This window comes from Panthera onca, chromosome A2, assembly GCF_046562875.1.
Source record: "Panthera onca isolate mPanOnc1 chromosome A2, mPanOnc1 haplotype 2, whole genome shotgun sequence".
NCBI classification, from domain to species: domain Eukaryota; kingdom Metazoa; phylum Chordata; class Mammalia; order Carnivora; family Felidae; genus Panthera; species Panthera onca.
In genome coordinates this window covers 81,647,094-81,674,681 of record NC_138340.1, presented here as the reverse complement: position 1 = coordinate 81,674,681, position 27,588 = coordinate 81,647,094, and the positions used below count along the sequence as shown (strand labels likewise).

At 38.4% G+C, this 27,588-nt stretch overlaps 2 protein-coding genes across 4 annotated transcripts in view; one reads left to right on the top strand and one right to left on the bottom strand.

The window, feature by feature from the left end:
- The window catches only part of CCDC146 (coiled-coil domain containing 146), a 114,819-nt gene extending 99,729 nt beyond the window's left edge, over positions 1-15,090 (bottom strand). The window contains exon 1 of one of the 2 annotated variants that reach the window (XM_060632285.3): positions 14,860-15,090. The gene's annotated coding sequence lies outside the window, so the exon portion shown is untranslated. Of the gene's footprint in view, positions 1-1,092; positions 1,159-14,859 lie in introns of those variants that run through there. The other variant, XM_060632286.3, reaches the window with a different exon arrangement.
- Positions 15,091-15,233: 143 nt separating this feature from the next.
- The window catches only part of FAM185A (family with sequence similarity 185 member A), a 75,498-nt gene continuing 63,143 nt past the window's right edge, over positions 15,234-27,588 (top strand). Inside the window, exons 1-2 of one of the 2 annotated variants that reach the window (XR_009609968.3) lie at positions 15,234-15,953; positions 18,640-18,749. Coding sequence is in view for 1 of the 2 variants with exons in the window: in XM_060632311.3 (XP_060488294.3) it covers positions 15,503-15,953; positions 18,640-18,749 (561 nt within the window). In the remaining variant the exon portion in view is untranslated. The remainder of the gene's footprint in view (positions 15,954-18,639; positions 18,750-27,588) is intronic. The other variant, XM_060632311.3, reaches the window with a different exon arrangement.

Here is a 27,588-nt window from a genome sequence, read left to right as displayed (position 1 = left end):
ATCTAGATGTGTTTATGTTTATAAGCAAAAATATGTACGTTCAATCATTTCACGGGTGAAAAATGTTAATGACTATCCCAGAAAAGTATCTCCTTCAGAGCATTAGACCATACCTGTGAATTTTAGCTTTATTTCAAACAAAAATGAAAGTAACAATATTTCAAACCAAAAACAGTATAATGAATCCTCAAGTGCCCATCAATCAGCTTCAATACATATCAAATCCTGAGCAATTTTTGTTTTATCCAAACCCTTCCACTTACCCCTCCACTCTCCATATTATTTTGAAGCAAAACCTAGACCCTTAGACTTAATAATATAGCCAAAGAACTCCATAACAACATGCAGAGACAGCCCTCAGGCCACTGCAGAGCTGCCCAGCACACTTTGCAAAGATGTGCCATAGCTATTCAAATCATTCCCACATTATAAAAACAGGGGATGTTTCCAGTTTTCTGCTATCATAGTTTTTTTTGCACAGTGTAGTACATATATTTGTTTAAAATATATATTTAAAAGCTCTTGGAACTTTCATAATCAAGATGGCATTGACTTTAAAAACTTAATTTCAGGGTTGCCTGGGTGGTTCAGTCAGTTAAGCATTAAGTGTTATGTTAAGTGTTAAGTTAAGTGTCTGACTTCATTATAGGTCATGATCTCGCCATTCTGAGTTCCAGCCCCGCAGTGGGCTCTGTGCTGACAGCTCAGAGCCTGGGGCCTGCTTCAGATTCTGTGTCTCTGTCTCTGTCTCTCTGCCCCTCCCACCTTTGCACTCTGTCTCTATCTCTCAAAAATGAACATTAAAAAAGTTAAAAAAAAAAAAAAACAATTTCAGGGGTGCCTGGGTGGCTCAGTCAATTAAGTGTCTACTTCAGCTCAGGTCATGATCTCATGGTTCATGAGGTCAAGCCCCAACTTGGGTTCTCCACTTTCAGCACAGAGCCCACTTCAGACCCTTTATCTCCCTCTCTTTCTGCCCCTCCCCAGCTCGTGCACTCTTTTTCTCTCTGTCAAAAATAAACATTATATATTTGAACTTAATTTCAGGCAATCTTCTGAAAGCCACTGCACTTTAAATATGGTAAAGCTTACCTAGGCAACAAAAGAAGGGCACTATGCTGAATTTGTACAGATTTCTCAGTCTCCTGAAGTTTTCAGTCTCTATTATCTTGAAAACATTCCAAATATTTTAAAGCAGGTAAAACATTAAACAGAGGGAAGCAACTAAAAGACACTATAACAGAGTTCTGATACACATTATCAGACAAACTTTGACCTTTAGAAAAGAAAAGGGAGAGTGAGTAGGGAAGTAAGAAAACACAACAGAGACAAATACAAAAGTCTCATGTGAATTTAAACCTAAAACACTAATTAATCTAATTAAATAACAGGTTGGAAAGCGCTTGAGTAGATAGCAAAGTTTAACGGAGAAAACAAATATTCAAGGATTCATTAATGTAGGATTGCAAAGCCCATTACATTAATATTACCATGCTGTTGGCAATATGATTGACAGCCATAAATAAAACAATAGAATAAAATACATTCTTAGTCTACAAGATATAACCAAGAGAACATTTATAAAACATCTTAAATTCCTGGTGTATGAGGAACGTAGCTATCCAGTATAGTAATTCTAGAGACGTATAATCTCCCTAATACATAAGTCAATTAAGCAAATATTTACTGAGTTGTTTTATGAAGATCAAGAATTTACAAAAAGGCAAGTAATTTACAATACAGAGAGAAGGGAGTAGCTAGCTCTGTATCATATAAGGGAAGGTAAAATAAGCCTAAAGAAAAAGCAATGTTGGTAGGAAGGTAGATATGGCTTTAAAGGCAACTTGAAGCCTGAAATTTAGATTTTAATCTATAGTTGTTGGAAAACCATTACATTTTTTTTCTGCATCGAGGAGTTATCTGAGTTTGTAAAGATGTTGGTGACAATAAGAGGAATGTTTTTTTTTAAATTTTTTAATGTTTATTTATTTTTGAGAGAGAGGGAGACAGAGTGCAAGTGGGAGAGGGGGAGAGAGAGAGGGAGACACAGAGTCTGAAGCAGGCTTCAGGCTGCAAGCTGTCAGCACAGAGCCCGAGGTGCGGCTCAAACTCACAAATGGTGAGATCATGACCTGAGCCGAAGTCGGAAGCTTAACTGACTGAGCCACCCAGGCGCCCCTACAATAAGAGGAATGTTTTAAAAAGGGTGTGAATTTGAAGGCAAGGAGACAATTTAGTGGCTATGAGTTAGCTCCCTTTGCTATGGGCAGGGGATAGATTCATTGGTGAGCTTTAACCAGACCAGGTGTCTAGCCTCAGGGGCACTCAGCAACTGGTGAGCAAGATAGAAAACAATCAGAGAATCACAGAGATAAATGTAAAAATAAATATAACTGAAACAGGTGCTATGCAAGCATGCACTGCAGAAGCAAGGTAACCATGTGCTGCACATTTCCAGCAGGCGCCATTTCCTGAAAAATGGCAAAATGGTGCAGGGAGGAAGCCTGATTGGAAGGTTAGATGCTGAGAACCCAAGCCGAGGCAATACCATGCTATGCCGTAGGAGTCTGAAGAGGAGGAGAGGACGTGGTTTTGTGGGTCTTTCTAGAAGGGAGAAGACAGGTACTGATCTTCGACACAGAAAAGCAAAAGACTAGTGAACCCTGAGCTCCTGTATAATTCACACTTTGTCTCAGGGTTAAAAGATAAAGCCAAAATAGGAAGCTTCACAAAGAGTAATTAAGTAATGAATATTGCAGGATATGCCTTGTTTTGTAAGACACAGCACTGCTTCCTCTTCTCTAAAGCTAAAGAAGTGATCATCATTTTGTGTTTTGATTTTGAACTCTTAAGGAAAGTTTTCTTGACAGTTACAAGCAGCACATGCCAAAAAACATTACATGCACAAGGGAATGGGGTAAGATACACCAAAGATGTGTGTTTTTGAAGGTAAAAGGGCAATGCTTACTTCTAGAAAGATACAGCAGGAAACCACACTGGCGTTTGATATTATTTACCACTGAACCAGCACAAGATTTGCTCATTTTAGAACAGCAGGATATAATGCAAAGTCCAAAACGATATGGTCCTACACTGAACCTGAGCATTCTTTTTCATAATTTAGTTCTTCTGTCCACCCTGGAAACAGGATCACATGCTCCTTTCCCCAGCAGGGCATTGCTAGAGGTGAGTTACAGGACAGTTTCTGCAGTGACTTAGAGCCATACCTGTTGGAGGAAGGGAGATGTCTGGGATGCCTATTTTGTTTGCTTGTTTCAGTTTACTATACTTATTTAAAAACATAGACATGGTAAAATGGGGTTACAAAAATTGTGGTATATTTAAAGCTGTATCAGTGTTTCTCTGTGATTGTATGCATATTCCCTTTTAGGGATAAGGCTAAAAGTCAACACTGAAGGCCCTTTGTGAGAGGCCACTGGTCCACATATGACAGGCTCAGAACATAGGGCAGCCGGTCCCATATGTGTCCTCCAGTTCACTCAGATCCATTTAATCCAACAACAACATCACCACAGGACACCACCAGCTTGGGAGTCCTAAATGCAACAGATAAAATTATTGCACATATTCACGTCTAGCTCTTTTATTCATGTACAATTATACAATGCACATTATTAGAGAAAGACAAGATGTGACTTGAAACATTTTTTTAAAGATAGACAGATTTCAGATCATGTTTTTAAAAAGAGGGGTAGAAAAGCTTTGTCATTCAAAGGCCCAACAAATCAAACCACAACTTCTTTCTGTTCCTGAAAAAAAGGAAAAGAAAAAAAAAACTTTGCAAAAAACCCCAATCTGGCACAGAAAAAAATAAAACCACTGCAGATCAGTATGTACAGATAAAATCTACCTCATAACTGAAGTGTCAAAGCAACAAAGTAGGTTAAAAACATACATACACATAAAAGAAAACTCTTGAGAGGAAGCTCCAAGAGCATATTGAGGCTTTAAGATTTTTTAATGTTTATTTATTTTTGAGAGAGAGAGAGAAAGAAAAAGAATGTGAGCAGGGGGAGGGGTGGAGAGAGAGGGAGACACAGAATCTGAAGCAGGCTCCAGGCTCTGAACTGTCAGCACAGAGCCCAATGCGGGGCTCAAACTCACAACAGCGAAATCATGACCTGAGCCAAAGTGGGACGCTCAACTGACTGAGCCACTCAGGAGCCCCTATTGAGGCTTTAAAGTACATGTTCACAGTATTAGATAGTTAAATCTTAAATTATATGCATGTGTAACCAGTGAGGAACCTGTTCACTGCCCATGAGCATAGAGAACCAAAGACTCTGTTATAGGTTAAGGAAGCTGAGAGCGCTAGGCCTTCTCCCAACTCATTTCACTTAGTCCTTTTGCCTTCCTTTGAACCTTCCAACACCAAACACAGACCCAAGGAAAGTTATTCACCCTCTTTTTAAAACTTCTTACATTTTCTCTTCTTTTTCTCAGAAACCCACACAGTCAAGATGAGCTCCATAGTACTCATTTCTGAGTGAGTCAGGATGGGAAGCACCATCCATGTGGAGACTGTCATAGAAACAGACATGATTCTTGTCTCTATCATATGCTCCTGGTTGCCCTCACCAACATGCGGGCACTGCTGCTGGGTGGTCACTCACCTGTGCACTTACTAATAACAGCATTTATATAGCCCTTGACAGTTTAAGCAAAGCTTTCCTTCATATTATTTCACTTTATTCTTATGACAACCATGTTCGTAACTATTATTATCTCCATTTTATAGAAGAGGAAACTGAAGGTCACAGAATATAAGTGATATGCCCAAGATCACACAGCCATAAATGGCAGTATTTATTCAAACTCATGTCCGCTGGCTCCAAATCCCTTACCCTTTTCTATTATACCATATAGGCCTCTTGCCATGGCCTTGGTAAAGCCCTTTCCTCCTGGCCTCCAGTAATGTAAAACAGGATCAAGGATCAGACTGGCTAATGCAATTTGACTTCTGTCCCTGTAAAGGTTTAAGCTAAAACCCCTTTAGCAAACAGCAGGCCAATATAAGGTAAGTCAATTAAAGACAACTTAGTTCTTGTAGAGCAGTGATTACTAGGCAGTCCATGAGGTGGTAAGACTGAGCTGTGCAAAACAATGAGCTATAGAACTTGTTGCTATAGTTACAAACCAAAGGAAAGCTTTCACCTCTACAAAGTGTGGCAAGAAACACTGGTCTTATATCTGCAATAATTTATAGTCATTCTGCAAGTCCAGTCAGGCTTCAGAAATTCAAAGATGCCTGAGAGGCCCCCATAGTTCCCTTAATGGTTTCCAAATAATTTGGTAGTGAGTAGAAACTGAGCTCCAAATCCTGTGGAAGGTTTAGAATGTTTAAGTAGGTCTGAAGTTGACAGTGTTTCAGAAGGTCTGTGAAGCAGAGATTCTATGTTTGTGTGTGATATAGAATCTTCACATTGCTGGCCATTCCTTACTTTTGCTATAAAAATATCCATGTTTTTCAAATCTACTTCCGCCTTTGTTTGAATTTTTAGAAGCATATCTGAAAGCACATTCATAACAATACCAGTCAATATGTCCTACTAATTAGGCCATTGCCTTGCAAACCTGCTCTTTTAATTTACCCCTTTCCTCTCCCCCATACCCTAGTCTGTAGGAACTGTGAATCTAGATGGGTCTTTTTCCTTAGCAAAGAACTTCATTTAGTATGGGCTATCCCTGCTTCCCATCTGCAACAGCCCTGGCTCTTCCCTTCCTTCTTGTCGTCGGCGTCGGCGTCCTCCTCCTCCTCCTCCTCCTCCTTCTCCTCCTGTTATTTCATCAAAGACTGGGATTAGTGGCTTTAACTTAGTCTACCAGGATGACAACATGGAGTAATGGAAATGAGTAGCCTGAAGTTAATCAATTCAGGGTTGAATTTCATTCTTCCCTTTCCTGTGTGAGCTTGGGCAAGATATTCATCCTCTAAGTGGATATTTCCTTTACTGCAAGATGATTTAAGGGTTGTTGTGAAGATTAAATGGAACAAAATCTCAGCCCAGACCCAGCATGATCAATCATTAGTTCCATTTTCAGCCCTTCTTTCTTCTTAGGAGAATGGAGGCAGGGCTGAAAATTCCAAACTTCTAATCATGGTTTGTGCTCTCCTCAATACATGTTAGCTCCCTCCCACCAATTTTGGGTTCTTCTGTTTTCATGTGTAATGTGCCTTAAATGATTTTGACAGGGATCAAATAAACAGAGGTCAGCCTAGGACTGGATCAAATAATTTAGGAATCTATAGGTTGGACAAGGTGATCTGGGTCTTCTCTAGCATGAATTTGTCCCAGAATACCTCTTAAGATTTGGTGTAAGAGTCCTGGTAAGCCTAACCTTCAAATCCCACTATGAGACGTTTTAATGTAGGAAAAGAAAGACTATGTAGGATACTGAGTATTGCGGCAGGGTGGGGGTGGTGGGGGGCGAAGGGGAGCAAACAAAAAAAACCTTTAAAGTCCTTGAAAGAATATGTGTCAACTCTTAGGGCAGGCCCAGCTTTAGACCGTAAGTAGGCAAAGTTCCTTCTCCCATGTCTAGAAATTTCAGAGCCTCCTTTTCATTGCATAAGTACTTCCTGTTCTCAGGCTTCCCCTGGCCCTGGGCGGAACTCCACTTCAGTCTTCCTCCCTTTGGGCAGCATCCCTTACTCAATTTCTTTCCTTCCTGTAAAAGCAAAGGTTCTTATATTCATTATAGGGTTAGAAGAATATTTACCAAGCCAATTTTTCTACCTTACATTGGAAGAGGAAGTTAAAAATAAAATCTTTGCCAAACTCAATATCACAAGATTTTCCCCTATATTTTCTTCTGGATCTTTGAGAGTTTTAGCTTGTCTACTTGCATTTTTTGTCTATTTCAAGTTTTTGTGTGTGGTGTGAAGGGTTGATATTCTTTTGGAGAGGAGAGGCGTATGGATATCCAGTTGTTCCAGCACCATTTGTTAGGAAAAGTATCTTTGCCATTGAATTATCATGGCATCTTTCTCAAAAATTAAATCAGTCTATGGGGCGCCTGGGTGGCTCAGTCGGTTAAGCGTCCGACTTCAGCTCAGGTCACGATCTCGTGGTCCGCGAGTTCAAGCCCCGCGTCGGGCTCTGGGCTGATGGCTCAGAGTCTGGAGCCTGCTTCCGATTCTGTGTCTCCCTCTCTCTCTGCCCCTCCCCCGTTCATGCTGTGTCTCTCTCTGTCTCAAAAATAAATAAACGTTAAAAAAAAAAATTAAATCAGTCTATTTCTATGTTCTCTCTTTTGTCCCATTGATTTATGTCTATTCTTACACCAATACAACATTGTATTAATTATCATAGCTCTGTAGTAAGTATTAAAAGGAGGTAGAATATGTCCTCAAACTTACTTCTTTTTTCAAAAATGTTTTAGCTATACTATGTACTTTTGTTCCCATATATAGTTAAATTTTTTTAATGTTTAAATAATTAAATATTTAAATAATTTTAAATATTAAGTTAAATAATTTTAATTTTGAGAGAAAGAGAGAGAGAGAGAGGCAGAGTGTGAGTGGGGGAGGGGCAGAGAGAGAGGGAGACACAGAATCCGAAGCAGGCTCCAGGCTCTGAGTTGTCAGCACAGAGCCCCATACAGGGCTTGAACTCACGAGCTGTGAGATCATGACCTGAGCCAAAGTCGGATGTTTAACTGACTGAGCCACCCTGGCGTCCCTCCCATATATATTTTAGAAGCGACTTGTCAATTTCTATTTTTTTAAAAAGCCTACTGCAATTTTGACTGAGCAATGAATCAATACATTAGTGTGGGGTGATATGCCATCTTAATGTTGAGTCTTATTGTTCCTCGAACATTCTCCCCACTTATTTAGATCATCTTCAGTTTCTTCAGCAATGTCTTATGGCTTTCAGAAGATAGGTCTTGTATATGTTTTGTTAAATGTATCCCTAAGTATTTCACATTTTGTATGCTATTGTATTATTTTTAAATTTCAATTTCCAAATGCCATTGTTAGTCCTTAGAAATACAACTGGTTTTGTTATTGACCTTGTGCCTTATAACCTTGTGAAACATTTTTATTAATTCAGTAGCTTTGCATAATATACCTTGGAACTTTCTACTGACATGATTGTGCTTTCTGCAAATAAACACAATTTTACTTCTTCATTTCCAACGTAGATTCCTTTTATTTCTTTGTATTGCCTTATTCCACAATGTAGGATCTCCAGTACAATGCAGAACAAAAATAGTGAGAGTGAACATTCTCTCTTTGTTCCACATCTTAACAGGGAAAGCATTCAGTCTTTTATAGTTAAGTATGGTATCAAGTGTAAGTTTTCATAGCTGCCTGTGGGGTGGAGGAAGTTTCCTCCTACTCCAAGTTCATGGAGAGTTTTTAACAGGAATGGGTAATGAATTTGGCTAATTTTTGTTAATGCATTGAGATGATCATATTTTTCAACAAATTATGCTGGAACAACTGGACATCCTTATGTAAAAGAATGCACACACCTCAAACCATACCCTGCATCATTTACAAAAAGTAAACTGAAATGAGGTACATACCTAAATGTAAAATCTACAGTAAAAAATGTTCAGAAGAAAACATAAGAGAAAATATTCACAACCTTGGTTTGGAGAAAGTTTTTTTTCCCCGAGATTTTTATAAATCATAAAGGTAAAAATAGATATTTTGGAATTTTTCACAATCTAGGAGATCTGCTCTTCAGAAGACGGTATTGGGAAACTGAAAACAAGTCACAGATAGGAAGAAAATATATGCAAACAATGTAGCTGATAAAAGACTGGTATTGAGAAATACAAAGAAATCTCATCACTCAATAACAGGAAATCAAACAGACCAATTTTAAAAATGGGTAAAAGATTCGAACACATACTTAACCTAAGAAGATATACAAATGGCAAATAAGAATGTGAAAATATGCTCACTTCATTAGTAATTGGGGAAATGCAAATAAAAATCACAATGGGATATAATTACACACTTATTAGACTGTTTTAAAAAAAGTGACAATACCAAATGTTGGTGAGGACGTGGAGCAACTGGAACTCTCACGTACTGCTAATGAGAATACAAAACTGTATAGCTTCTTTGGAAAAGTTTACTTATTTCTTATAAAGCTAAACATACATTTATCAAATGACCCAGCCATTCATTCATATGTACTTATTCAAAGGAAATGAAGATATACATCTATTCAAAAGCTGTACACAAATGTTTATATTGGCTTTATCAATATTCACCCCAAATGGGAAATGCCCCAAACTGGAAACAGATTGTTTTCATACTGTTCATACAATGGAATTCAACTCAGAAATAAAAAAGAATAAACTACTGCTATATTCAACAACATGGGTGAATCTCAAATACATTATATTAAGTCAAAAGGCTATGTATTATATGATTCAATTTATATGAGTTTCTGGCAAAGGCAAAAGTATAAGGATAGATCAGTGTTTGCCACGGACTGGGTGTTGGGGGAGAAAGAGTGACTATAAAGTGGCATGAGGGAGCTTTTGGCAATGATGGAAAAATTCTACATCTTGTCATGGTGGTTATGTCACAGTATACATTTGCCAGAATTAATAGAGCTGTCCACCTAAAAAATGAATTTTACTGTTTTTCTTTAAAACAAAGAAAAGCAGGGGCGCCTGGGTGGCTCAGTCGGTTAAGCGTCCAACTTCGGCTCAGGTCATGATCTCGCTGTTAGTGAGTTCAAGCCCCGCGTTGGGCTCTGTGCTGACAGCTCGGAACCTGGAGCCTGTTTCAGATTCTGTGTCTCCCTCTCTCTCTCTGACCCTCCCCCATTCATGCTCTGTCTCTTTCTGTCTCAAAAATAAACGTTAAAAAAAAATTAAAAAAAAAATAAAACCAAGAAAAGCAAACAAAAGAAATGAACTTACACAAAGTGCTAAAACTGTAGACCATCTAAACAAAGAAAAAAAAATTCTAAAAGCAACCAAGTTCTTTTGTCTCTACAAAAGAACTAAGTTAGACAGATAGAAGACTTGTCATTAGCAAAAACTGTACTTCTTCAAAGTACTGAGAAACGGTAACTGTCAACTAACCTATTATTTAAAAGGGCAAAATAAAGACATTTTCAGACAAAGTCTGAAAAAATTACTCAGAGATCCATTGAATAAATATAAAAATATACTTCAGTAAAAACAAAACTAAATCTAGAAGGAAAGAGGTGAGCATATAAATTGGTAAATGTTGCTAAATTCAAACAAGCACAAAATATAAAAAACAATAACAACTACTTGTGTGGCCTCAAAAAACAAAGTGAAACTAAAATATACAAGGCAATATGACATGAAAGATGGAAAGGAAAAAACTGATGTTAAAGAATTCCATTGTTCAAAAGGAGGATGAAGGTATTGATTGATTAGAGGAAACAGGTGAATAAAGAAAAATATATAGACTAAATGAATGGAGAAAAAAGAGGACCCCACCCTGAAAAAAGCAAAAAAGAAAAATTAATAGAAAACACAAAATAAGATGGTAAGAATACATACAAATGAAAGAGTAATTACAAAAAATGTAAGTGGATTAATTTACCTATTGAGACAGATTCTCAAATTGGTTTTAAAATATCCTGCTGTATTCTGTTTATAAGACACAAGCCCCAATTATAAGGTCACAGGTTTGAAGTAAAAGAATGAAAATATTGTTAGGTAAAAATATGTATCAAGACAGAAAGTGGGGCACCTGAGTGGCTCAGTCAGTTGAGCATCTGACTCTTGACTTTGGCTCAGGTCATGATGTCATGGTTTGTGAGTTTAAGCCCCTCATGGGGCTCTGTGCTGAGGGTGCAGAGCCTGCTTGGGATTCTGTCTCCTTCTCTCTGCCTCTCCCCTGCTTGCTCTCTATCTTTCTCTCAAAATAAATAAAAATAAACTTTAAAAAGACAGAAAGCAATACTAGAGATAAAGAGGGTCATTACTTAATGACAAAAAAGAAAATTTATCAGGAAGCAATATGAATCTTGAACCCATACATAACTAACAGCATTGTCTCAAAATATATAAAATGTAAGTGATATTTCTACTCAGTGCTACCACTGTGTGAATGGTTGAAACACTATTGCTATCTTGTAGAAATGGCGTTAAGTATTAGCACATACAAGAACTCTTGCCTAAGTTAGCTTTAAAAATTTTTCTATTATGAATAAACTTTGGTTGCAATAAAATATTATCTTAGACACACAAACACATATACACACAAATACATATTGTTTTAGCATACAAAGTACTCGAGAATATTTGTAACATAGGCAACTTCTCAAGGTGTTTAAAGTGGGGGAATTTGACCTCATGAAATAACAAACTTTTTCCGGTACATCATCTGCATGGAAATAACATGTAGATTTCAAATGAGGCTACCTATGTGTTCATTAAATACTTCTTAGTACTGTCAGTTATTAGTTTATATTATTGATTTATTAAGATTTCATAAGAAGAATAAAAGCCATAAGATATATTTATTTTAAAAGTTTATAATGGAGAAAGTTAGCAAATTCCTAGGGCTTCCCTCACTGAAGAATTCCAGAATTCTTTAAGTTACATTTTTCTGAAAACTCTCTCATGCCCTCTGCTGTCCATCTATTAACAATTATTAAATAAAATCTTAATGGGCACTTAAATTTAGATAGTAAGAAATTCTCAACCTATTTCATTATTTGAGTTAGTCTTAGGAAACAATGTATTTTAAGAAATTCTTTTAATATTTTAAAATTATAGATGTAATATATGTTTATACACAAAAAATGAAAAATTAATTATCTCACTACTTAGAGATAACCATTGTTATCAAGTTGGAATTGTTTTAATGGAATATATTTTAAATACAATTGTATTTTAAAATTACTACTATTATTATTATTATAGAATTGAGATCATACTAAACATACAATTTGGCATTCTACTCTTTTCACTTAATATTACTGTGAGATAATAGAAAAAATATATATTGATCTCTCCTTGGTTCCTGGCACAGGGTTCCTGAAACCCTTGTAATTTCTGGGTGTGATAGGATTACCTTTCGTTCTAATGAGGTGACTTTGGGTGGGCTCCTGGATGGCTCCTGGATGAGGGTTTGGAGAGCACAAACCATGATTAGAAGTTTGGAATTTTCAGCCCTGCCTCCATTCTCCTAAGAAGAAAGAAGGGCTGAAAATGGGATTAATGATTGATCATGCCTACTTGATGAAGCCTCCATAAAAATCCCAATAGTATGGGGTATGTAGATCTTCAGTGCAGGCAGACAAATCCACACAAGGAAGGAGACACATCCCAACCCCAGGGAGACAGAAGCTCCTGTTCTAGGGACCCTCCTAGACCTCACCCTATGTATCTCTTCATCAGGCTGTTCATCTGTATCCTTCATCATATCTTTTAATAAACTGGTAAACATGTTTCCCTGAGTTCTAAGAAACACTCTAGTAAATTCATCAAAACTGAGAAGGGGGTTGGGGTGCCTGGGTGGCTCAGTCAGTTGAGCATCTGACTTTGGCTCAGGTCATGATCTCACATTTTGTGAGTTTGAGCCCCACATTGGGCTTTGTTCTGACAGCGTGGAGCCTGCTTCAGATTCTCTGTCTCCCTCTCTCTCTGCCCCTCCCCCGCTTGCCCTCTCTCTCTCAATAACAAACATTAAAAAATAATAATAAAAACTGAGAAGGGGTTGTGGGAACCTCTGATTTGTAGCCAAATCAGACAGAAGTTGTGGGTAACCCAGGGACCACTACATGTAATTGGCATATCAAGTAGGTGAGAGCAGTCTTGTGGAACTGAGCCCTTAACCTGTGGGATCTGACACTATTTACAGGTAGATAGTGTTAGAATTGAGTTAAACTGTAGAACACCCAGAGTATCAGCAGAAGTGTTGTGAGTGTGGTAGTAGTGTGAGAGTAATGGAGAAACACACAGAAAGAGAACTGGAGGTTTTTCCTTTCCAATTATATTATGGAAGTTTTCCCATATCATTGAATATTCTTCAGAATATAATTTTAAATTGTTGCAGAATATTCCAGATATATACTGATTTATGTAACTACGACTATTTCTGGACATTTAAATTGCCTCACTTCTTCATTATCATAAGCAACTCTATAAAACAAAATTCTTTGAACATAAGTTTTTTGAACATCCATAGTTTTATGCTTACATTAAATCCCCAGAAGTGTAATTTCCAGGTCATGTATACACATTAAAAAAAATTTTTTTAATGTTTATTTTTGAGAGAGAGACAGAACGTGAGTGGGAGAGGGGAAGAGAGAGAGGGAGACACAGAATCTGAAGCAGGTACCCGGCTCTGAGGTGTCAGCACAGAGCCCAATATAGGCCTCGAAGTCACAAACTGTGAGATCACATGAGATCACTCCTATAATCAGAAAAGCAGTTTTTCAGTCACTTTTCTTTAGCTTTATTTGAAAATAATCAAACAATGATTTTGCCACATAGACAACTATGGTTCATTTGCCAATTCCATTAACTTGGTTGTTCTCAAAAGGAAATATTACCATAGAAACAAAATAATCTGGTAGGTATTCCTAGTTGATCTAAAAATATTTGGCATGTGCACAACAGATGTGAGTGCATTCTTAACTTGCTTAAACCAATGCCTTTTTCAAATTGATTTTCAAAGTTATCCCTGTGGGTTTTCATTAAAAAGACAGTTTGAAGAGCAGTTTGAATAATTATGACCAAATGAAACACAAAGCCAAGGACAGAACTAGTATACAGCAGGAACTTGGTGAACCTAAAAGCTAAGCATCTATCATAAGTCTTCAGTAGGAGGGAGAATAAGGAGGGAGAAAGAACTAGGAGGACAGAAAAGAGCAAATGATAACCTAAGAAAACACTGAATTTTTAAAAAGGTAATAGCTGGCAGAGAACCCTGTGACCTGGGACCATGAGGACTTTAGCCAAGTTCATTAGGACTTAGCTAGTCCCTCTATCACTATACCTCCCAGTAATTCTGCACTTGGCCAAGGGCTTCAGTTTTCTAAGACATTTGGTTTCAGCCCTTGCATTTTATTAAACATCATTGCTTGCAGTTTGTCTTTACTAAAGAACTTAGGGAATAACTGGTAGGAGAAGAAAGGGGCACAGAAAGGGAGAGATATGTCAGCAAGCAGGAAATAAATCTCGTGGGTTTTTTTTTTCCATTTTTAAAATTGCCCATAGAATTATAGAAGATAAAAATGCCTTACAGAGTCATTTAGTACAATCCTTCTTCATCTTAAAGCTGAAGAAAGAGATCCAGGAGACGCAGATAAAGAGCCAGGTGACAGAGCCAGGAAATAGTCCCATGCTCTTCTCAATGCACTATGCTGACTGATTTTTCTTTGTAGGAGCATTTGTAGTCAAAGAGATCAGTGCTGCTGTCAACACAAGTTCCGATCTCTCAGATATTTCTTTGTGACTAAGAATCAGTGCTATCCCTAAAATAAAAATACAGTAATTTACACGGCAATTTTGTAGCCTGTGCCTCATGTTCACATCCATTTATATCATTTGATCCTTACAAAAACTCTGAGGCAAGACAAGGAAAGTATTATTGACCTCTTTTTAAGGACAAGCAATTAAAACCCAGAGACGTTCAATGACTGGCTTAAGATCACTTAGGATCAGGAAGAAGGCAGGGCTCTAATGCTATTCCTAAATTTGTTATCAAAAGAGGGAGTTCATCAAAAAACACCAATCTGGCTCTTTACCCTCTTGCCCAGGGATTCTCCATCTCAGGGTAATCCCCACTAGTTTAGTGAAGTTTGGATCTAACCACCTACCGAGGGTACTTTAGTTTGCATCTAGTTCTCACTTTTTAAAAGCGCAGTTTCTTACCCCTTAACTTGGTCCTGATCCTTATTTAGTTCCTATATTTCTCCGTGGATTAGGGCCTCCAGGGTCTCACTCCAGAGCTCCACCCTCTATCAAAGTAGTCGCGTCCCGGGTATCCAAGGAAACCACGCAGTCCTGCCCACCTTGTTTCTTCCGCGCTTTCCATTGGCCAGTTGGATTCCCAAGTAGATTTTTTTTTTTTTTTTTTCCTATTCCTCCAATGGCTAATGGGCTTCAGGCCAGCAGCGCACGCCTTCGGAGGCGGGTCTAACACGTGGTCCTACTACCCTTTCTACCCTGCGCATTGCCTCCTGGGATATGTAGTTTCTAAGCTGCTCAAAGCCCTTCGGACCTATCGTCCCCTTTGAAACTACGTATCCCATGCACCTTTGCGAAAGGGGAGGGCGCAGGCGAGGAGTCCAAGTCAAAGTAGATACTGAGAGCTTTGAAATTTCAACTTGCCGGTGAGGCGTGTGCGGTTGAGGTTTAAATTGCCAGAGAAAGTAGTCAGTCTTGCTGTTGCTTCAACAAATCCTCTCAAACGACCCCCCTTTGACTTGAGTAGGCGTAGTGGTCAAGTTGACTGGCTGGTGGCGAGACCGGCCTGTGGTTGAGGGGATTAGAGGGAGCACGAGAGGGGCGCGCCATGTTCGCCCCCTGCTCGGGCTGGGGGTTCGGCCGCCTCCGGCTCAGCCAGCTCCGAGTTGGGGCCGGCAGAGCTGCGGGTAGCTGGGCGTGTCGGGCTGGTTCGGCCCGGGAGTACGGCTCAGGTGGGGGCCAGCGCCAGCCTGGGTCCGAGCCCACAGTCTCTCGGCCTGGGCTTGCGCGCCAGGCTCTGAAGGAGTGGGCGCTGCTAGTGAGCCCGTTCGGTCGGCTGCGGGCGCGGCTTCCGTGCCATTTGGCCGTGAGGCCCCTGGACCCCCTCACCTACCCCGACGGTGACCGCGTGCTGGTCGCGGTGAGATCAGCGGAAGGAGGGGCGCGGGGCCTGGCCGGCCTGCAGGTGAAATACGACGAGGCGCTGAAGGAGGTAACCATCGTGTCTGACACCATCGACCCCCAGGCGTCCGTGGAGGTGAACGCGCCCCTGAAGTTTGGCAAGTGAAGTGAAGTGAAAACGGGTTTGGGTCCCAGGGCACAGCCGGCGACCTTCTGAAATTGGGCAGACGTGCACTTTTCATTGGTTCCTTTGACTTTCCAACCCAATTTACTATTGTCCCCCCTCGGAACCTGCTCCCCCTTTTTCTTTTTGTTTGTTTTTTCTTGTTCTACTTTGGGTTTCCTGGTGAAAGTTAGACATCAGGTTCGCAGTTAAAGACATTGGAAACCTCATATGGAATAATCTAAGTCAAATATTATTTGTGGAACCCTTATATTCTCCTCTGGCACTTAGTTCCTAATTTTTCTGTCACTGCACTTTGTCAGTAGCAAAGTGGTTAATTTTTCAGGGTTGTAGTTTCTTGATAATCCATTCAGTGCTCACAGCCTGGGGTCCGTTCCAAAACAGCTCTGTCTATAGGATGTTCCATATCTAACCTGGACCAAGTGTTCGCTTTCAAATAGGCACCCAGCCTTTTACTGATACGTCTCCATTGTAAATTTTCCATGAGTAGCAGTCTTTTTTTTTTTTTTTTTTTTTTTTTTAAATTTTCCCAACGTTTTTTATTTATTTTTGGGACAGACAGAGACAGAGCATGAACGGGGGAGGGGCAGAGAGAGAGGGAGACACAGAATCGGAAACAGGCTCCAGGCTCCGAGCCATCAGCCCAGAGCCCGACGCGGGGCTCGAACTCACGGACCGCGAGATCGTGACCTGGCTGAAGTCGGACGCTTAACCGACTGCGCCACCCAGGCGCCCCTGAGTAGCAGTCTTTGAAAACACACGCACGCACGCACGCACACACACACAGTAAAACTGCCTGGGAAACTTCAGTTGATAATGCCTGCAATGTTTCTAAGTATTTGGGCTCCATGATATTTCTCAAATGCAAGCCAGTGTGTACACATTGTTCTAGGGAAGTCTCCCCAGGCTCTCCTTCCTGACTGAAGGATACTAATGATGATCCTAACAGCAGCTAACACTTCTAAGATAGTCTTTTCTAACCCTTACAATTGCGCTATAGAGTAGATACTGTTATTGGCACTGTTTCACCTAAGGAAGTGGGAGAGATAGCAAGTTTCATCAAGTGTTTATTGTGGGTGACAAAGTAGAAAAAATCTATGCCTTCGTGAAACTTCTGTTCTCATGGGGATAGATCAGCTATCTCTCAGATATAAAGTGGTGGAGCTGGAATGGGAATTGACTGCAGTCTGCTCAACCACTATGCTTTACTGCTTCTCAACTTCTTTAAACTAGTCTAGATGAATAAGAGACCCTAACCTCAAAATAGAACCCTCTGGGTTGGGGAGAAAGATTTCCCGTTATATTATCATAATAAAAAATGGACTAAGTATCGAAATAGAGTTAAGCAAAATTTTTATGGTAGCGCAGATGAAAGTGAAACCATCCATACTAATGATCCTTAACCTCATTTTTTTTTTTTTTTTGTAGATTCCTCTTTTTAGAGCCAGAATCCCATTTCCAATTTACCATTTTCTACATGTCTATACACGAGCTCCTTAAATCAACATAATTCAGTTTTCTTCATACTTACTTGTTCCTCCAGTTTGTTTATACCTGTTTCTGTGAGTAGATAAGAGTAGCATTATTACCACTCAGTGTCTGGCCTTAACTTTTCTACCTACCTAGTGGGGGGGTAGAGTGTATTTAGAGTATGTTTCTTTCTCCCCATGTCTATCAACACTGCCTTGGATGAAGGCTATGTTGCAACACTACTTAACTGGGTAAATGCTTCTTGGTTACATTTGTTTCCATGTAAAGATGGGGTAAAACTGTTGGTTTGTATAATTTAGATTATTATAGTATTGCTGTTTATTAAACCTTTATAGAGACTGCTATATACAAAACTAGAAAATTTTTTATGCCATAACTATTAAAATTGTGATATTAAGCCCCAGTAGTTTGTGTGGGGGGGCAACAAACACAGATACATACTATTCCTGTACATGCTTTCAATTTATAGGAGATTTGAGAACAAATCTTTAAATCTTCATGAATATGAGAAGAGGCTAACTGGCATATTCAGTTTACCATAATGACTTAAAAAAATTTTTTTTTCTTTAATATTTATTTATTTTCTGAGAGACAGAGACAGAGACAGAGCGTGAGCAGGGGAGGGACGGAGAGAGGGAGTCACAGAAGCCAAAACAAGCTCCAGGCTCTGAGCTGTCAGCACAGAGCCCGATGTGGGGCTCAAACCCACCCACAAACTGTGAGATCATGACCTGAGCAAAGTCGGATGCTTAACCAACTAATGACTTTTTAACTTGCTATATTCTTATTCGAACCTGTGTGTGTGTGTCTGTGTGTATGTGTTGTCTCAGTGGGGAAGAGGCTTGTATGATCTTTCCCAGGAATGTCTATAATAACTAGAGTCTCTGATGACCTCCCTGACTTGTCTCCTATATTACTTACTTTCTCTTTAGGTGATACAGGTCAACAGAAATCACTGCTTTATTTCTTAAAACAAGCAGAAAAGGGCACTACATCTGGTCCTGTTGCTGTGGTGGGACCCCTTAGGTGCTGACAACTGTGCTCTCTCCAGAGTTCAGTAATATTATGAACATAACTCAGGAGCTGGATTTCTAGGGGTTACTAAAATGCTTTGGAGCTCATTAGCCATAGTACTAATTTGCTTTTTCTTTTTTTTTTTTTATTTCTAGATTTGAATATCAAGTCATCAGGGTCTGGCTGTGTAAAAGTCCAAAATATTGAGTGTGATAATTGCAAAATTGAAACTGAGCAGGGGACTGGCATCTTACAGTCTGTTAAGGTATGAAAATTTTTCTAATTGTGTTTCAATATTACTGTTTTAAAAAACCTTAAACTTTGAGCTGCAGTATCAAAATAAAACTATTATTCTGAGTATTATGTTGAGAATGTTAAGTATTATTTATTCATCTTTCAGACATTACTGGCAGAAATTTTACCTTGAAATCAGTTCTGTTCTGAAAGTCCAGAGGTTGTAGCAACTCTGAAGGTTTTCCTCATTTTTCTTTATTTTTTTAATTAAAAAAATTTTTTTAATGTTTATTTACTTTTGAGAGCATGAGTGTGCATATGAGAGCAGTGGAGAGGCAGAGAGAGAGAGGGAGACAGAGGATCCAAAGTGGGCTCTGGGCTCACAGCAGAGAGCCTGACGCGGGGCTTGAACTCAGGGACTGTGGGATTGTGACCTAAGGCTGAAGTCAGATGCTTAGCAGACTGAGCCACCCATATGGCCCATCCTCATTTTTCTTTTAAATTTCATTTTAAAGTGTACAGTGAAACTAATAATACATTCTTAGTATTCTGAGATCTTATTAAGTTAAAGAAATTTTCGTTTTAACAAACGGTTTTATTCTGTTTATTAAAGAGTAAGGAAAGGGCCTTAAGCACTAAAAATATGCTTAATGAAATAAGTTAGAGAAAGATAAATATATGATTTCGCTCATATGTGGAATTTAAGAAACAGAACAGATGAACATAGGGGAAGGGAAGGAAAAAATAAGATAAAAACAGAGAGGGAGACAAACTGTAAGAGACTCTTAAATACAGAGAACAAACTGAGGTTGCTAGAAGCGTGTTGGGTGGGAAGATTGGCTAAATGGGCAATGGGCATTAAGGAGGGCACTGGTTGGGATGAACAGTGGATGTTATATGTAAGTGATGAATCAATAAATTCTATTCCTGAAATCATTATAACACTTTATGTTAACTAAGTTGGATTTAAATTTAAAAAAAGAAAAATAGATTAAAAATAAAAATAAATTAAAAAAATAAAAATATGCTTAAAATAGTAGTCACATTTTTAATGTGTTAAGTAGCTCATTATTTAAGGATTAAGTAGGTATTTGTGCTAAACAACAAAGGATTCATCTTGTTTTGTAATAACACTTTAAAAAAATTTTTTTTAACGTTTATTTTTAAGAGAGAGAGAGAGAGAGAGGGAGAAAGAGTGAGGGGCGGGAGGGGCAGAGAGAGAGGGAGACATAGAATCTGAAGCAGACTTCAGGCTCTGAGCTGTCAGCACAGAGCCTGACGCGAGACTCGAACTCACAAACCGTGAGATCATGACCTGAGCTGAAGTCAGACACTTAACCGACTGAGCCATCCAGGCTTCCTGTAATAACACTTTTTTATTTAATTTTCTTAAAATTAGATTGGTCTCAGCTCTAAATGATTTCAACTACATCTCTGATAGGCGCTAGCTTTTCATTTCTACTGCTACTTCTTACACTTGCATTGTCAAGTACTTTTGTGAACTTTGATGGCATATAACTTTGTTGAAGAGAAGTCAGTCACCTTTGCTTCATAATTGCAAAACATTTTCATTTTTAGATTCATAAACACTAACTAGAATGTTTAATTTGATGCATTTAAAAATTTTTACATCATTTGTTTTTTGCAGCCACTTTTATTTGCATACCTTCTGTTGCAGGGAGTATGGCCGGAGTCGCAAAAGATGAGTCTGCGAACAAAGTGCAGTTAAATGAAGGTCCTCATACTCTAGTGGGAATGAGGCCCTGACTCCAGAATGAAGCTTCTTTTTATTAGGATAATTGCTAAAGGCTGTGTGCATAAAGTCAGCCAAGCAAGTGTGTTAATCAATGTAATGGTTTAGCTTTTCAAGGTTGAATTTTGAGTTAACTGGTTTCTATATCACTAGGAAGGGTCAGGTGTGAAGGAGGATCCGGCCTTTGACAATGTTAATGGCTCTAGGCGTTCCTTATGAGCCTCAGCAGTGTTCAGCTGTGTAAACATGTCCTAAGGCCTTGCACCTTCTCCAGCCCTTCCCTTTTGAAGTCCTTTCCTTTGATGCGTCTCTCCTGCATCTCCCACATCTCCCCCTTTTCTTTCATTTGGCAAAGCTGGAAAGCAAAGACAGAGGCTCTTGCAAAGAGCCTATTCTCCGCTTCGTTGCTGTCCTCTTCTCCAGACTAGGTATATGCAAAGTAATAAGACAAAGATTAATATAAAAATACCAATTGCAGAAAAGCTTAAGGGTTTTATATAATTCATTGGATTCAATACCGAGATTCTATTAGTTATCTCAGATAGAGAAGGAGCACCAGAAATCATCTCAAGTTTATTTTTGAATGTTTCATAAATGTCCTTTTGTAATTGAGCTATATCAGCAGAGGTATTGCCTTGATTAAGAAGGTGTCGACGCACCAGGTCCCGTGATATCTTAGATTGATTATATACATGGGGGTGACACAAAAGGTGGTTATGTTCCAATCACACTGAAGCTTTATCTGTTGTTGTAAACTAATCAATTGATCTCCTAGAAAAAGAACAGCTTGTTGCAAGTCAGATAATTGGCTCTCTATTTGGCTATCGATCATCTGTTGGCTGTTCCACAGCCTTTCTGAATCTTGATGTCAGTTTTGTACAAAGTGGGTGGTTTGTACAGTCTGATGTAGCACAAAACCGGCTGTTGCTGCTGTAGCTGTAATAGCTATAATCCCAAGTACAGCAGTTACCAGTAAAGCTACAAACTGTAGGCTGCAGTGTTAGACATGTTTCAATATTTCATCTATGAGTAACATTTCAAGGGAGTGTTGCCAAAGCTGATCCATGATTACAGGCATCCAAACCCCATTATGTGCCTTAAGGTTATATAAGCTTTGTTTTTCCTGGTTAAAAGAAATAGTAGAATTAAGACAAGTATCAAAAGAACATTTATGGCAAGAAGATTGTTAGCAGGGTCCCAATGAGGCATGCCTAATATAAACAGAGAAGGAAGTCTGACACATGCTTGGATTTTATGAGTCTCATTTAATCTAAAAGAGATGGAGAATTTATTTGAAATATTCATTAAGTGGCCTTTCCAAGTGGCCATGCCTAATAATCTAGTACCAATTTCCCGAAGTTCTGAATGAACTGGCCCATCAGGTAAACGTGGGCTGGGGGGAGCCATCCCTCCTTCATGCCATACAATGGGTTCAGATGTTACATCTGAAATGATGTCGTCTTGATATCGACGCCATCGGAGCTCTCTTTTGGAGTATTTGGGCCAAACAGAGCCTACAGAGGCCCAATTTATGATGCTTCCTTTGGAAGTATTAAGAAGGACTCTATTAATCTCTCCTCTACAGAGCTCCCAATTAACCCATTCCTCAGGATTTATAATCTTTCTTAATTTACATCGAGGCAATTTAGGAGGGTGATCCTATGTAATTCTTTGACTTCTCATGGAGACTCCCTGTAATAAGTACAATATAGAGACATTAGTCCCATTGGGTATTTTTGTTATCCATGCCTGTGAACGAACTGTAACACAGTGTTCACCTGTTCCAAAGCATATAGGTGGCCCATCTGCACCTACAGAATATTCAGGGATTATTTTCCTTCTTCTTCTGGTTTAAATGGGCCTCTATTATCATAAGGTCCAGGCAACCAGACTGAATGATTTACATAAACTGGGAAAGAGGGATCATCCCATGTAATTAATCTATTAAGAGGCAGATTTAGAATATAAGCCCAATATGTGTGATTCTCTTTAGTGCTCACGATAAGGGTAAGAACCGACATCACGGCAATGAACAGAGTAGTAGAGGCTTAGGTGTTCCTGGTTTTTGGAGGATCTGTTCTGCTTCTAGAATCATCTTCTTCATCTGTCCCCATGTCGGAGGTTTGGCTTTGTTTTGTTTTGTTTTGTTTTTGTAATCTCTTGCTTCAGGCTTAATTCTTCCATATCTTTCTCCAGTGGTCGAAAATTGTCAACTCTTTTTCTGTTGGCCCATCTGTTCATATCGTGGTTTTAATTGCCGGGCTGGGAGCCAGATTAGCCCCGTCATCTGTGGATATAAGAGCAAATCCTTGACCTCACAATTTAACATACCCAGGGCACCATTGGTTATTATAATTTTTCCAAAATATTGGTTGTAAAAAGGGTCTGGTATTAGAGACTGTGTGATGTTTTTCAGCTGCAGTGAGCTTTTGTTCACCTCTTAAATCCAAAAAATTAAGTGTAAATAATGCTTTCATTAATTGATTCTTTGGATTCAAGGTCATATCCCCAAGTTTTTGTTTTTGTGACATGGTTTTTAATGTATGATTAGTATGTTCAATAATAGCTTGATCTTGTCGATTGTAAAGGAATGCCTGTAGTATGATGAATCCCCCATTTTTGGCAAAATATAAGAAAAGTGTGAGAAGTATAAGCAGGGCCATTGTCATTTTTAAGATTCTGGGAGAGTCCCGTTGTGGCAAATGCTTCTAAAAGGTGCTGAATAACATGGGCCGTTTTTCCTCCTGACAAAGGTGTAGTCCATACAAAACCAGAATATGTATCTATTGATACACGTACATATGCAAGGCGACCAAATTGCAGAACATAAGTAACATCCATTTGTCATAAATCATTAGGTTGTTGACCTCTGGGATTAACCCCCTGAGAGTATGGAGGAATGACAATAGGCCCACAAGTGGGGCAGTTTGTGATAATTTCTCTAGTTTAAGAGAAATAGAAAAGTGTTTACTTAAGCCTTTAGCATTAAGATGAGTCAGATTGTGAAAATCTTGTGTTGTAATAACAGGAGCTGCCAATAAGGAATCTGCTGTAGCATTTCCTTCTGTCGAGGGATCAGGGAGGCCAGAATGAGATCATTTGTGAGTAATGTATATAGGATGGGATTGGTGTTGGAGACAATGTTGTATTCAAAAAAATAAGACCATTCTGAGCCATCTGAATAAATATTAATGGTTTCCAAATTTTCAATCATTTGTTTAGAATAGGCTGAATCCGTTAAGATATTGATGGAGGAGGATACAATCTTAAGTAATAAAAATATGGCAAAGAGTAAAGAGTTCAGCCTTTTGTACTGAAGCATATGGGGATTTTACATATTTAGAAGTAGGACCATAATATGCAGAATAACTGGATTTGTTGGCATCTGTAAAATAATTAGGTCCATTTACAGGTACTAATTGTACAATTCGAGGCATGATAAAGGAGGTGGTTTTGATAAATTCAGTTAATTTGGATTTAGGATAATGGTTGTCTATGTGACCTATATAATCTGCAACTCCAAGTTGCCATGAAATGCATTGCCGATATGCCATGGATATTTGTGCATGAGACAGAGGTACTATAATTGTCTCAGGGTCTTGGGCTGTTATTTCCTTAAGTTTCTCCCAACCCTTAAAAACTAACATTCCGGGGCGCCTGGGTGGCTCAGTCGGTTGGGCGGCCGACTTCGGCTCAGGTCATGATCTCATGGTCCGTGAGTTCGAGCTCCGCGTCGGGCTCTGTGCTGACAGCTCAGAGCCTGAAGCCTGTTTCAGATTCTGTGTCTCCCTCTCTCTGACCCTCCCCCGTTCATGCTCTGTCTCTCTCTGTCTCAAAAATAAATAAACGTTAAAAAAAAAAAGTTTTTAAAAAAAATAAAAAAAAAAACTAACATTCCTATTTTGTCTAATTATGTAGATAATTTTTTAAAGGCTTTGGTAGAAAGAAATATCCATTCTGTGATTCCATTAGCCTGCCAAAGTACTCCCATAGGAGAATGAGGTGATGGTAAAATTAACAAGGAAACAGGTAGCGAGGGGTCAATTCGAGTAAACCGACAGGAAGCAATTTTTTGTTCGATCCATTGTAATTCTTGGGATGCTTCCGGAGTTAATTTTGTAGGGCTATTTAAATTGGAATCCCCTTTACGTACATCAAGAAGATGAGTCAGTTGATAAGTAGGTATACCTAGAGTAGGACGTAACCAGTTAATGTCTCCTAATAACTTCTGGAAATCATTCAAAGTATGCAAGGTATCTCTACGAACTTGAACATTTTGAGGCATTATTGAATTTTGTACTAATTTTTGACCTAAATAGAACAAGGGATCTTCAAATTGAATTTCGTCTTCTGAAATAATGAGGCCATATTTTGAGAGGGTTGCCTGAGCTGCTAAAAAGAGTGCATGTCAATCATGTCGTTAGGGTAAAGCTAATAGGATGTCATCCATGTAATGGATGATCTTAGCATGAGGAAACTGAGATCATAAATATTGGAGAGGTTCTGCAACAAAAAGCAGACAAAGAGTAGGACTATTTAACATTCCTTGAGTTAAAACTTTTCATTGAAATCTGTTTATGGGCTCCTCATGATTAATTACAGGAACGGAGAATGCAAATCTCTCCGAATCTTTAGGGTTTAAGGGAATGGAGAAAAAACAATCCTTAAGATCAATAATTATAATTTTCCAATCTTGAGGGATAGCAGCAGGTTGTACTCGGAAGGCCAGGCTGTAGAGCCCCCATAGGTTGTAGGATTTTATTTAGGGCTCAGAGATCAGTCAGCATTCTCCATTTTCCAGATTTCTTTTTTATGACAAAAACCAGAGATTTCCAGAGACTAATTTAAGGTTCAATATGTCCCACTTCTTATTGTTCAGAAACTAAAGATTTTAAAGCTGCCGGTTTTTCTTGAGAAAGCGGCCACTGCTCTATCCATATGAGCTCATCATTAAGCCATTTAAAGGCAGCGCATATTTTTGTTCTTTGGCAGTGGTCACTAGGATAAATTTGGATATCCTAGCCTTGTGGCTTTGTATTTGGGGAAAATATCGAGGGGTGTTTTAATGCCTTGTTGATTTTTATCTAATCCCTTCAGTGGGTCATATCCCATGGCACATATTATATTTTTATTTTGAGTAGATATAGATGGGATATTAATATATGCACCCCATTGTTGAAGTAAATCTCTACCCCACAGATTAATGGCAATGTTAGCCACATAGGGTTTAAGAGTTACTATCTGATCCTCAGGTCCTTCACATCTCATAATCTGTTGACTTCTTTTAATTCCAAGAAGCCAAGTCCTGTAAAAATTACAGGTATGTTCTCAACAGGCCAAGATGAAGGCCAAAACTTTTCAGATATGATGGTAACGTCAGCTCCAGTGTCTACTAATCCTATAAAAGATTTATTATTAATTTTAAGATGTATTTTGGGACGAGGATCTTTCAAAAAAGTTTGCCAATATAATTGTTTTCCAGTATTGCCAAAACCTCCAGTTCTGATAACAGGATTGCTGTGGCCCTCTGTGTAAGGAAGAGTAAGTAATTGAGCAATTTTATCTCCTGGTTGAATAGTATAAGGGTTATTGGCTGATATCATAACTTGAATGTCATTTTCATAATCATAGTCCATAACACAAGGATGCATATGAATACCTTTAAGTGTAAGACTATTCCATCCAAAAATAAGGCCTATTGTGCCTTTTTCTAAAGGCCCATATTTAGTGATTAGTGTTTTAGCTTTTTATCTCATTAGATATCCAATGAATTTATCTCAATTTATCATGCAAACAAAACTTAAATGTTTTAGGTTACCAAAGACTTTGAAAGCTATCTTAACAATTACCCATGAAAACTATGAGGCAAACAAAGTTAACCATTACTTTAAGTCATTCTTTTGTTAACAGATTGGAACAGAGATAACATGAGTTTATTTGACCTTTAATAAACCTTAGTAGAATAAAGTTTTATATTTAAAGTTGATAATTTGAAAGACAAATCCAACAAATATAAATTAGTTTAAATATTAAATATGTTTTATTAACCATTTAAATCCTGGGAAGTTTGTTATAACCTTAGGATGTTATTATAAAGCATATCCTAAATAGGATTGTAAATTATTATAAATCTTAAAATTTTATTTATTTAATTAACGTGTCAATAAAAGATCCTAAAGGCGAATGTATAGCATTATATAGTTGTTAGCAAAACTTAGTTCCTTTAATATTGAGAAGTTTTACCTAAGCAATCAAAGACTTGATAAAGATGAAACTTAAAGCTTTGGTGTTTTTGGCAAAGAGAAAAGAAAAAACCTTTGTTTACATTGTCTTATCAAGAGCAGAACAGTCAAAGAAAGCTCTGTTTTTTGAACAGAGAGAAAAGCGGAATTTTAACCTTATACCAGTATATTTTAAAAATTCCATTTATCTCAACCTTGGTAGAATAAAGTTAAAAGACATGTCTATCTTAATATTTTATCTGTGTTTTCTTAAAAGTTTATCATTGTTAATTTTTTCCCGTGGAACCAGTGAGGAAATTTAAAGTTTAAGGAAGTGTTTTCTTTGCCTTTTGACAGCGTACATCTTCCTGAAGGTAGACAGAGGCGCAGAGGGCAAAGAAAAGAGTTCACATGGTTCTAAAGTCTGCCAGCTCAGATAGACGAACAGATACCGATTTTTGTTTTGTTTTGTATTTTTTGTTTGGTTTGTTTTTGTTTTCCTTTAGTGGAATCAGGCAGTCTATGTTGGGCCAGAGAAGACAGGGAAGTTTCCCGAAACAAAAGGAGTTTTGGCAGCTGCTTGGGAATATTCCTTAAAATCTCTATCCTGATGTAGACTAGCCAGAGACAATTGGCTCTAATCACTTGTGGGTGGCGGCGGAGGCCATTCTGGTAAAGTATTTTCCTCAGGTGCTATATAGCTTTGATTCCTTTGGAAGAAGATTCATCCTCAAAACTATCAGATGTAAAATCCAATTCATCTTCTTCTTCTTGATGAGTTTTTAATTTAGATGAAATTATATTTTGTTCTGAGTCAGACTGTAAAGGCTGTAAAGCCATCTCAAAGAGCATAAAAGACCAAACATTTAAAGAAATGATATCTCCATTTTGATGAG